The sequence below is a fragment of the Odontomachus brunneus genome, unplaced genomic scaffold, assembly GCF_010583005.1.
Source record: "Odontomachus brunneus isolate Ranch 3 - 2012 unplaced genomic scaffold, Obru_v1 Obru_scaffold_003, whole genome shotgun sequence".
In the NCBI taxonomy this organism is placed as follows: Eukaryota; Metazoa; Arthropoda; class Insecta; order Hymenoptera; family Formicidae; genus Odontomachus; species Odontomachus brunneus.
Window position 1 is genome coordinate 776,169 of NW_022639453.1, and position 12,534 is coordinate 788,702.

The 12,534-nt window shown below is 45.5% G+C and overlaps 1 protein-coding gene and 1 long non-coding RNA gene across 6 annotated transcripts in view; one reads left to right on the top strand and one right to left on the bottom strand.

Annotated features, from left to right (window-relative positions):
* Positions 1-12,534, top strand: part of LOC116843654 — a 307,139-nt gene that overhangs the window by 203,509 nt on the left and 91,096 nt on the right. For all 5 annotated transcript variants that reach the window (XM_032814240.1, XM_032814259.1, XM_032814279.1 and 2 more), the window contains exon 5: positions 8,685-8,795. In XM_032814240.1, the coding sequence (XP_032670131.1) occupies positions 8,685-8,795 (111 nt within the window). The remainder of the gene's footprint in view (positions 1-8,684; positions 8,796-12,534) is intronic.
* LOC116843674 overlaps positions 1-12,534 on the bottom strand; it is a 154,641-nt gene that overhangs the window by 65,874 nt on the left and 76,233 nt on the right. The gene's annotated exons all lie outside the window — the stretch shown is intronic.

Consider the following 12,534-nt stretch of genomic DNA (forward strand, 5'->3'; position numbering starts at 1 on the left):
ATCGACGATCTCGCGCATTTCACAGCCTCGTAGAATTCCTTAAAGCCGTCTACGCAGATTACGGGGGTTGTAGTCGAATTATCATCTCCTCACCCTCGTTTTCGGGGGAGAATCCTGGTCGCGTGTTCGTGACGATCCGTTCCGCGTGCTCTCTCTTTCTATCTCTCCCTGCCTTTTCTCCCATTCTCTCTCTTGAGATGCACTGTGTTCTATCCGGGGAGTGAAGTGTGATTGACATTTTTACGAGTAGAGTCGTGTGTCCATAATTATAACGACGCAATTTTCCACACGTGAATTTGCATTTGGTTCACATTACCGCGCTGCAAATAAATCTCACCCCACTTTAACACGGGCAGAATTTTTCGAAAAGTAACGCCGAATTCTCCAGCAACGGAAAGAAGAAATATCGGGGTCACCCTACTCGATCGTGTATCGATCGCTCCTTCCTCTCTTTTTCTCACCCCCTCGCGCTCTCCTCTCTTTTACACTCGCGATCACTCGCAACGCCGATAGCACCTGTACGGCTTTGTTCCTCGACGACAGGCGGGCCCTTCGTTTCTATTAACCACCCCTCAAGCTCTCTCTCTCTCTCTCTCTCTCTCACTCTCTCTCTCTCACTCTCTCACGTCACCCTTTCTCTCCCGCGTTCTCATCCACGAAGAAGCCTGAGCACCCAGACCCTTTCTCTCTCTCACTCCCTGCTTCCCTCCCTCTTTCCTCCGCCTCCTCCGCCATCCTCGAAGCGACCTGGCACCCCTTCATCCAGCCTCCCTATTGTTCTTCGTCCTTCGCCGCGGCGGACTTCCACCTTAAAGGTGCACCCCTCGAATTTCACCCGGCTCTTGTGACTCGCCCAACGGAAACGAACCCGATCCAGCTCCAAGTTCCTGTTTACCCGCGACACGCATCGACCATCGGGATAATCAGCCAGAACACGACGCGATACTTTCGGTCAGAGGTGTGGGCGATAGAGAGAGAGAAAGAGAGAGAGAGATATCGATGTCCTCGATAAAACGCCTTCGGCGTCGCGCTCGGCGCTAACTCCTCGTCCTCGTTCCACGCTCGCACGAAGGGAACGCGGGAATTATGTCGGGGTTTCGTGCACGTCGACTTCTCGTCCTCGTCGTCGGGAATTTTATTTCGATGTGCGTGCGACGGGCGGAATCGCGCCGGGTGATTAATCCCGACACATTCTAATAATAACGGCGCTGTTACACGTAAGATACGCCGAGATAAGATTGATACGCCTGACATTTAAACGAGACGAATGAGAAAGTGAGTAGCGAGGGATATTTTATGTGCTGCAAAAGCGACCGTCTCGTCGAGGATCACATGCGGCACGATGGTAGCCGTCTGACTACAACTGCGCGATCGCGACTATCTCTTATCTATCAACTGCGCGCTCGCACGGCAGAAACAGTCTCGGGAGGAGGAATCCCAATCGCGAGAAATCCCAATAAGCCCAAGCTCGACTTTAACGTCGCCGACGCGACAGCGTTTCCTGATTAATTCGTCAGGTATCGGCCCGAGGAAGAAGGCGGTCTCTCTCTTTCTCTCTCTCTCTCTCTCTCCTTTCTCAATAGACCTTCCTCAACCGCGTCGCAATTAACACGTTGATTGCCCCCGTTGATTGCTATCGTAATACTGCTACGGCTTATTGATACGTTGTGTATATTTAATTGATTAAATTCCATTTTTATTAATATAAAACGTGATTAATTGCATTGTAACAAGTGAAATATGCAAAACTAGCGAAAACATCTATTGTAAATTGAATTTTTTTACCGTATCTTTTTAATTGACCTCATAGAAAAGAAATTCTTAGTTTGTCACAATAAAGTTTCTATTAAAAATATGTGTACCTAATATCAGTAATTTGATTCTCATTGCTTTCTTATGTTCCTTCTATCTCGATTCTTATCATTTATAATCAGTGCAACAATGGGCGTTGTTCACAATTTGATTTTGTGTTTAAAATTGTCTTAAATTTTCCAAGATGCTACAAGGGTCGTTTCACGCTTGTATATGTATGTATCTATGATAAATAATAAAATAATCAGTCGTGATCCCGACGAGGACGCGACTTCAGTCGAGTCGATGAGATCATTCGCGGCGCGTCGAAAGTCGGTCGACAACCGCGATTTCTTTCGACTTCCCCTTCGCAAAAATATCCTATCCATCGCTCATACCCCCGCATCCAATACCCGACAATATGAATCCAATTGAGCGGTGATCCGAGAGAAAGAGAAAGAGAAAAAGAGAGGGAGACGCGGCCATGTAGAAAGAGAATTCGTCGGTGCGATATCGATGGAAAACGTAAATTAAAATGTCTCCTTTCGACGGAGCCTCTATTTCCCCCTTTGCAGAGTATCCTAATCTTCCTCAGTCGCAGTCTTCTCAGCCACCCTCGCCACCCCTTTCTCTCACCCCCATCTTTCAGGGGAATCAATTCTCCCGGGCGCGCTTTGGAAACGCGACTTCTTTACAAAAAGCGAGCAGGGGGACCGAGCAGGACATAATGAGAGAACTTTTGCGTGTACAAGGTAGTATCTGGGAAATAGTTCGACGCAGAGACCGCAGCCGTGATAACACGCATATAAAGTTATTATCACTAACATTACAGTAGAATTTAATTAAAAAAACTTAGTCTTTTTGACCATGATTTATAATAATTATTTCTCTATGCGATTATAATTATAAATATCAAACATTTCTTTTCTCAGTGTGCTACCAAAAACATTCCTCTGAACATTCCAGCTGTTTTAAAACTCAGCTAAGATGATTAAAGACCACCGAATAGAAACTTCCTGGCAGAATCTTCCTATATTTACAAATAATATATCAATTTACAATGGATATTTTCGCTAGTTCTGCATATTTCACTTGTTACAATGCAATTAATAATACGCATATAAAGTTATTATCACTAACATTATAGTAGAATTTAATTTAAAAAAAATAGTCTTTTTGACCATGATTTATAATAATTATTTCTCTATGCGATTATAATTACAAATATTAAACATTTCTTTTCTCAGTGTGCGCTATCGAAAATATTCCTCTGAACATTCCAGCTGTTTTAAAACTCAGCTAAGATGATTAAAGACAACCGAATAGAAACTTCCTGGCAGAATCTTTCTATATTTACAATCGAGTCTTCCGTCTGGTCGCTATTTTTTCCAAGCAACGCGAACAATGCAGCTATGCTAACGGAGTTGTTTTTCCCGTGTGCGCGACGATAACGCCCGGGTGAAAGGAGCAATAGACCTCGAAACCGACGTATATCCTCCTTCGGTCAATATTATTCCCAGCGTGCGTGCGTGCGTGCGTGTATCGGCAGTCGTGATTTCGCTGCCTATATGGAGGAAGGTGCCGGGGAAGGCGTCGCGTATTTTTCTATCGACGCGGCGGGCGTCGCCGCGGCGCCGATGATTTACATGGCAATAAACTAACGCCTTGCTGCGCCCCGAAAAACGCTCATGATTTATCCGCACACTTTTGCAAAGTACTGGACTTGTGCCAGGCCGGAAGGTCCATCTCGCCGGAAATCACGACCATAATTCAGTGCCGCGAGCGAGCGAGAGAAAGAGAGAGAGGGAGAGAGAGAAAGAGAGACGCGCACCATGGAAATTCTCGGGGGTCCGGGATTTGCATGAGGAACGCGAGTTTTCGCGAAATCGATTCGAGCCTCTGTGCGAGACAACGACACAGAGTTCATTCTTCGGCGTTCGCCTACCTTTCCGTGAACGCAAAATCGCCGCCTCGGGGCGACTCGAACTCGATATTCATTCGATTCCCCGTGCTGCGCTGCGAAGTTTCTTAATTTAATCACTGTATTTTTTTAAACTTTGCATTTCAAACGACGACTGATTCGGAGTATGGACGTTTTGTCGCTGCGTTCGGCATTTGCAAACGAATCTTAGGTGCACTGAGAAAAAGGTGTGTAGTATTCGTCATTCGCCATAATCACACAGTAAAGGATTTCTAAAGAGACAACCATTTTCGTCGTAAGTATTGCCATAGCGTTTGTGATGATAAACTTAAATATACATTGCTATTACTACTTTTTTGGTTAAAGCCGCAAGAAAATGCAGCTAACGCCAGAAATAACAATGATTCTTGGTTAACCATCTTCTCCTTCGGCATAGTTCAGTTGAAAAGAACAGACCGTCGATTCTGCAAAGTGAATTGAACTCTCGCAACCGACTTCATCTCGGCTTGCGCGAGAATTACAGGCGAATCATCTTTTCATTCTCTTCCGCCATCCAAACTTGCAGTTAATTGACACGGGCGTTTCTCTCTCTCCCCCCCCCTCTCATTCACCACCACCCCCCTCGAGTGAAAGGAGGTCGCGCGGGGCGCTGCTGATGGCGTTCAGGAGTCAGTCGGGTCTGATTACACGTCGGCGACAGGGCAATACCTTAACCCCCCGTCGGGGCCGTCGGCCCTCCGTTCGTGGGCCGGCGAGGGGGTGAAACGGGCGCGTTTGCAATTTAACGGAATCTCTGCATATAGAGTGGGTTCATCGTGCAGGGTCCGCGCTTTAAATGACGTCCCGGAAGTCCCCGCGCTAATTCTACGGGTCTTCGGACGTGTATACGGCCTGATATGTTGCCCCCGCCGACCCTCGCCCGCACCACGGCTGCCCTTCGCAGGGTTGCTTTATGTCGTGCCACGGCCGCTCGTTATAATTGCGGACCGCGACGCGAGGGAGGTAGAAAGCGAAAGCGGAAACGAAAGTGGAAGGAAGAGGGAAATAGAAAGAGAGAGAGAGGGGAGGAAAGGGATGAAGTAAGAACATTTTGCTAAATAGCCGAGGAACGTTCGCAATGGGCAGGACAATGCCGAGGGGCTGAGCCCGCGATATAATGCCGCGTTTGCCGCACACAGCTCTCGTTGATACATATTTATTTATCCGCGATATCGCGGGAGATAAATAATTGGTCGTAACGAGGGTATATTCTCGTGGAGAACGAGCGAATGAATAACGCCCGCGCAACGACACCGACACGCGATATCGGTTCTCGTTACGCACGCGGTATCGTTAATTCATTGATATTTATTTCGGCCGTAATACCGCTAAATAAATAATTCGCTACAACTGGACTGGCCGACAGCGAGTTTCCAGCGATACGATGGAGGATACACGCGATATCGATTACGACCGCGTTCATTTCAGCGTATTCATTTTCGCATTTGGTGGGCGCGCGGATCGCTTTACAGGACCGGCTGGATTACTCCACACACACACACGGGCAACGCACGGCTGAGAGAGCGATACAAAGTGGATATGGGCGGTTTGAAATGGACGCGCCTCATTGTGAGAAATGGTCGATATTGCCGCGACTTTTCTCGCTGGCGTGCGTCGCGGAGACGGCGCGGGAGTTTACGCGGCGGCCGACATGTGGTGGAGTGGACGAAAGAGACAGCAGAAGAGAAGCACGACGGTTTCAATCGATCGCGGACGACCGACGTGTTCGCTCGCGACAAGTGGATTTTACGAGCCGTTCGATTCGCTGGAGACAAGCACGAGTGAACGGCGTTTGTTCAGCGCGACGGGAGCTTAATGTTTATTAAAATATCGCCGCCGTCTTCTCCTCCTGCTCTTTCTCCTCATCATCGTCATCATCCTCGTTCTCATCCTGATGCTCATCCTCCTTATCCTTTAGGATGATTTATCATCGCGAGATTCTTCGTACACGTACACGAGCGCGACTTGAAAGTCGCTAAATATAATCCTTGCGAGAATTCTACCTTGAGAAAAAAGATATTTAAAAATTAAGAAATATTTATTAGATGGATACCATTAGGTACCATTAGGTATCATACGTGGGTTACTTAAGAGGATTAGAGGGTCAGATTGCCTGAAAATCGTGTTTATTTTTCCATAATTTTTTATGGCGAACTGAATGAATATGCGAAAGTGTTATTTTGATGTGTATTTATAAACAACATATAAAGAGAAGAAAAATATAATTTTGATGAACAAATAATCAATATAAGTGTATAATAAAGTAAAAAGTGTATAAAGTGTACATGCAGTTAAAATATATTTTGGTTTTTTTTTTAAGGTCGTCATCTTGCAGTAATATCTTGATTCTCGGTGGTTCAACTAAGCTCAATTTTAGGTAGAACATTTCCTTAAGCTTGTCATTATCGGGTGAACCACTGACAAACTCGTAAAAATATTTAATTTTGAAATATTAATTTTTTTACTTTAAAAGAACTAAAAATTTTAATAATATTCCACTAAGATATTTGCAATTTTGTTAACTTTTACTCAGTTTCTATTATAGTGATTCACCCGATAACGACAAGCTTACAAAAATTTTCTACCTAAAATTCAATTTAATTGAACCACTGAGAGTTAAGATATTACTGCAAAATGACAACCTTGAAAAGAAAAATGAAATATATTTTAACTGCATGTACTTATATTGAGTATTTAATCAAAATTATATTTTTTTCTCTTTATATGTTGTATAAATACGCGTCCAAATAACACTTTCGCATATTCATTCAGTTTGTTATAAAAAATTGTGAAAAAACGCACAATTTTCAGGCAATCTGATCCTCCAGTCCCCTTAAGAGTAAAGTCCCGAGTAAACAATACTCGGTTTAAATGAAAAGAATCCTGATTTAAGTAAATATACTAATAGTAAACCACCTAATAAATATTTGTAAATTTCTAGATATTTTTTTCTCAGTGTATAAATACTCGTCGGGCAACGTTGAAGATAGATTAATGATCACTCGCACGGTTCGTCTATTAAGAGAAAAATCCACATTCCAAATTTGCGCGATATTCAGGCGCGATAACACTCTCGAGAGCGCCATTTTCGCAATTGCAATTTTTTTCCCGACCCTTGGAGCTCCAAACTCGTTTCCAACGCGAATTTAAAAAGTGAGAGCCGAGCACGCGCGGAACAACCCTCCTTCCTGCTCTCGAGGACGAGCAGCTCGCGGCAAACAATGGCTGCAACCGCAGTCGACGGCGGTGGCCGAAGGGCTCGAGAAGGGTGAATTGCGGCTACGTGCCTCCGCATACGAATCCGTAGCGGCGTGCGCGAGGCGGAATCAAGCAGCGGCGGCCGCCACCCTCTCGTCCCAGCGCCTTGAATCTAATAGATCGCGCCCAATACTTATGGTCAAATCGCGACCAACAGCCCCTGGGGACCAGGGGGACTTGCGCTCATTACCATTCCGTCCCGACGCCGGCCGCAATAACCGTCGCTGATAATCAGAAATGCCTTACGAAGGATGTAAATCAATTCGGGGGCGACTCTCGCACGCGGCTTCGCCTACGAAAATTGCAACGGACTCGGTTGATTGCGCGCATTTGTTCGAGCGAGTCGCGAGTCTGATTCTACCTGATTTCGGTGCTTTCGGTCCCTTCGGTCGGGGCTCTTTAAGCCAAGACGATCGCACTCTTACTTTAAGATTCTTGGTCCTTCAATGCGGCCATTGATCACGTCAGAAGCGAGCAAATATATAATTCGTGCAATGCGCGTCGACATAAAAAGACATTCAAAAAGTAACATTTGCAATCGATTAAACATACCTTTAAAATATTCCAAATATTTTTTTGCTGCAACATTAAATAGCTGTAATATTAACGTGATGATACAACCTTCCTTTCTAACTTAAATTTCCTTGTTATTTTGTCATGTTAATTTTACGGTTAGTTATTGCTTGTCGGAGGAAAAAGTAGAGTTTCGAGCATTTCCAAGGTGTGCTTAGTCGATTGCAAGTGTTATTCTTTGGATACATCTTGCCTTATTTCGCTGTGCTTTGCAGGAATTTCGAGCATGCGTTTCCTCGCTTCTCACATCTTCAATCAAAATGACCATGATTGAGGAGCCAAGAACCATTTTTCCTTATGCTTCATTCTCTTTCATTCTTCAGAGAGAAGATAAAAAATTTTCCTTTTCCATTTCTCAGCACGAGTAAGAATTTCGGCTATTTGTTGAGCAGAGAATAAAGAAACTCTCGTGTTGAAATGTCAAATTGAAGCGTATCACGACGCGGTCGGATTTCTCACGTGAGAAATTATTGCAATTAATTCTCGCGTGCAAATGAAATTTAAGTCGGGACCTCTCTCTCTCTCTCTCGGCCTCGGTCGGCTCGTCTGGTGGTCCTTTCAAGCTTGCCTAGTCGGCAGTATGGATACCTCAGCCAGCGAACCGCAAGCAAGCAAGAATCGAGCGGACCGACAAGGTTTCTCGCTTTCGGGAATCCGACTCCCCGACGTCGCATCGCGCCAGTAATCTCCCAAGTATACGCGGAGAGTGTGATCTCTCCTTCAAGTTTAAGCCCCTGTTAAGGCAGCTTAAAACTCAGGCAACGGGAATTACGGGATATATACCGCCGAAAGTTACGGACGGTCGGACTTTGGAATCGCCTCGGACAGTTAATTGGAAATCGGTGTAATGGCGCCTGCGATCGATACCCGCTTCGCCTTGCGACGTCGTTATTCTTTTCGCGTTACACCGACGAGAACACGATCCCTGACGCTCGATTATAGCTCGCGTAATGCAGTTATTCCAACACTCACGCATGATCGGTCAACAGTCGGTCCAGAAATTATCCACTTATTTATTACTTGGGAAGTTTTCAGTAGCAAAAAATACTCGTGTGCATTCTATCAAAACATTTACGGAACTTTTCGTTTCTGGTTGTTGCAGGAGAGCCTTGAGGAGCGAGTGCAAGAGCTTGAGCAAGCGTTGCTGGCGGAACGTCTCGCAGCTCAAAGAGATCGCGCGACGATCACGAAGCTGCAACGGCAAATCAACAAGGTGAGTCTGCCGATCTTTTTCAGTAGCACGAGATTCATCCTCCCTCGCGAAAACCCGAGTTGAAATTTTAGCCCTATTTTGGACCTCCAACACCTGTATATTCTAAAGAACTAATGTATACGTAATACACATAAAAAATCTTTTATATAAAAGTGGGGATCGTATTTAGCGCTCTTAATTGATAGACTACACAAAATTCCACTTGTCTCTAAAGAGTCTCTAAAGAGGATTTGATAGGTTAGATGGAATCAAAAGAGATTGATATAGACTGCAGAGTGTCGAAATACGCGTTAAGTTGAACATTCGAGGTCGAAAATGAAATCAAAATTTCGACTTTCGGGAAGTCTCGATGAAAATCGTCAAGACCCCGCGCGGTTTTTTCATTACACCTGCGAGAAGCACCAAACATACGCTCCTCGTATACTTGAAATTTCGCGTTTCCCCCCCGTCTCTTTTTCTCTCTCTTTCTCTCTGCCACTATCATCTTCGTCGTCTACGCGTGTCGGGAGAGAAGCTAAAGCCGATGAAATACGTTCCACTATCGAGCCCGGGGAGCGAATCGAACCGCGGCGACTACCAACTCGATCGAACGCCGACCGGCGGCAGTAGTTCCATCCGGCCGGCGAAGCACCTGAAAACTATGGTCCCCGTCTCGCGTACTCGTCGATCCGTTAACTCGTTCTCCTCGAAACGGGAAAGCAAGAGAGAGACCGCCGTTGCGAGGATGGTTCAAGTGCCGCTGGTCTGAACCAGGCTTGCACGCGCGGCTGGCTTGCCTGCTGGCTCTTGCGGTAGCATTCAGCGCTGTTCGCCGTATCAGATAACGGCGACCCTCATAAAGCAGATCTCGTGCAGAGACCCTGGTCTTCGAGATAGACAGAAAGAGGAAGAGAGAGAGAGAGAGAGAGAATGGATAGATAGGTGGAACGAGAGAGAGCATCTCCAGTAATCACGTTTCTCTCCTCTCGCGCGCGCCTTATTCGCGTTATGTCACTTCCAGCGAGGCTCTCCTTAAACACCGGCGCCGGTAATCGCCGTCGACTGATTTATCCCGTCGTTGGACGACCCCGAAACATCCGTCGGGATCGCTCGATACCGCCAGGCGATACACGAAGATGAGGAGAATCGCGCGGACGTGATAAAAATATCAAACGCGACGTCGCGACGCGGCCGAAAGTCATTCCACCGTCTACCAGTCGCGATATCCGTATAAAGGGGATGACGAAATCGTGAAGTATCTACTTTCTTTGAATAAAATTTAACTCAGGTGTACCTGCTGGGTGATTTTGAACAGCCTGTACTTCCTTTGAAGTACAAAAAAAGGGTACAAACGTATACAGACAAGCGGGATTGTGATGGTCGTCTCTGCGTTATCGACATTTTTCGAGTTCGTCATTGACTTCAGCATTTCCTTAAGGGGGCTGGAATCGATGACGAACTCGAACAACATCGATAATGCAGAAACGATCGTCACTAACATAATCACGCTATCCTTTTCGTATTTTTTGTATATACAGAACTTACATGAATGTGTGTTACTTTGTTTTACCATATTCAACGGAAAATCTAATCATATATATGTAGAAATCTTTCTGCAAACTTTTCCGATATTCTTAAGCAAATGCAGGTGCGAAGATAAAGCAGTGTTCTTCAAAATTTTTTTTTGCTTGGAGCATCCACACTTTCGGTATGTACAAGCTGCGGAACTTTTGGATTAGACAAATATTACGCTAACTGACAGCTTGAGATTTTACATTAAAAATTTTTTGTTCGTTTTTGTCACATATCGAGCAATGCTCCTATTTATTTTTGCACGTACTTCCATCACGTAAAAGCATTTGTAATTCTGTATAACTAGTACGATGTAAACTTTGCAGAAAAATGTCAGTGTTCTGTCGGTAAAGTTTTCAGCTTCAGCATCCCCTTAAAGTCGGGCGCTAACTTTACACCGGTTCATGAGCTCCCAACTGCGTTGCATTTTGCAACTCGCTGTACACACAGGGCGATGCGGTACCGCGAATCTGCTCCCCATGAGGTGATTTTAATCCGATCCGCCGCCGCCGAGTCTGCCGCGTCTGGAAACGCCGTCTCGCCGCCGTAAGACGGACGTCTTCAATAGGATCAGGATGATACGGAGACGTGGTGCGCGCAACACACTCTTTTCTCTCGCCCCCTCCCCCCTCCAAGCCTATAAAATATCTCACGACGACGGAAGCAATCCTCTCGCCGCAGCCGTTCGTTACACACCGCCTTTGTAATCTCGCGTGATTTACGCACTTTTCGCGAGTCCGTCCGAGTTATTCGTCACGCGTCACACGCGCGCTGCTAAGCCGAAGCAAAGATCGAAATCGAACGATCCTCCCCGTCAATTTTCCTCAAATTATCCTCGCCGCCTTTTCGGAGTCACGAACGACACTGCGAGGCCGTGTCTGTTGACGCCATGTGGGGCACGCGCGCGGTTTTCCGCGATCCATTGCGTCGCATGTGCGTGATCTGCGCACACGGAGAGGATTTCATTCCACGTAAAAACTAATTGCTATAAAATTTTATGGTAAACTGTGGAACTTTGTAGCCGAGGAATGGATCGACATGCTGCAATAACGGACTATCCTTCTGTTTCATACGTTTACTTATTACTTATATTTTAGGAACTGGAATGTTCTTAGCGTACAATTTGCTGCACAGAGAAAATACAGTTTGCTTATATTAACGGAAAGTTTGGTCGCAGTGTACGAAAAACTGACACGTTTAGGCCGAAGAAAACGAAATTTCTGGTTCTTGGAAGTCCTGGAAAGTCTGGAACCAGACTTGGGTTCGGAAAGGACCAGAAATGTTGTGTTCTTCGAATGAAACAGTTCGTTCATTGAAGTTAAACTTCATGTTAGCGTAAGCAAATTGTTTTCTTCGTATATGTTTCTGGAAAAATTTTGCTGTTTCTCAGCAAGGTAGATCTTACTGGCAGTCTTTTCCTGCTCCACAAGAAGCACAATAAAATTGAAAAGAATTCACGTATGAGAAGAAACTACGAAATTTCTCTCCGTGCAACTTATCAATTAAAAAATTATCAGTAAAAAAATTGTCCTTTTTATTTGTCCTTTCGTGTGTATCGTGAGGTCGAAACTTTTGAATTAGAGAGGATGAGATACCTTCTAGTAAACAGATGCATGCGAGGGAGAACCACACATGCAATTGAACAGCAAATATACGCGGCGCATTGTGTGCATTCGCGATGGGATGGGATGGGCGATACATGCGGAGGTGAGAATCGCAATTTCGACGGGCGCAGTTTTTAATTATAATGTATCCCGCACGGTTATCGCGCGGAGTGAAGAGCGCTCGTTACAAATTGCATTTAAATTACAACACCGATGAATTTATCAGACAGGGGGAGGAGGGTCGTGTTGGTCGTCGAAATCACAGCGACGGGACTAATATCGATGTCGAGCTCGCGGAAAGAAATTTGTTGCGTCGCTCCGCGACCGCCATCGACGCGATTCACCCGTGTGTGAGCGGCGATAAAATAATTGATCGTCAATTGATTGTCGGGCACTTCACTGCGCGGCAATGAGAAACGCTCCGGCCACGCAGATTTCCTGCGGCGATGGTTAAAATCGTGGGAACCGCGTGAGATGCCGGGGGGCAGATAAAATTAATTACATTGCGTGAAAAAAGACGGATACGTTCCCCGGAAACTCTCTCTCTCTCTCTCTCTCTCTCTCTCTCTCTCTCTCTCTCTCTC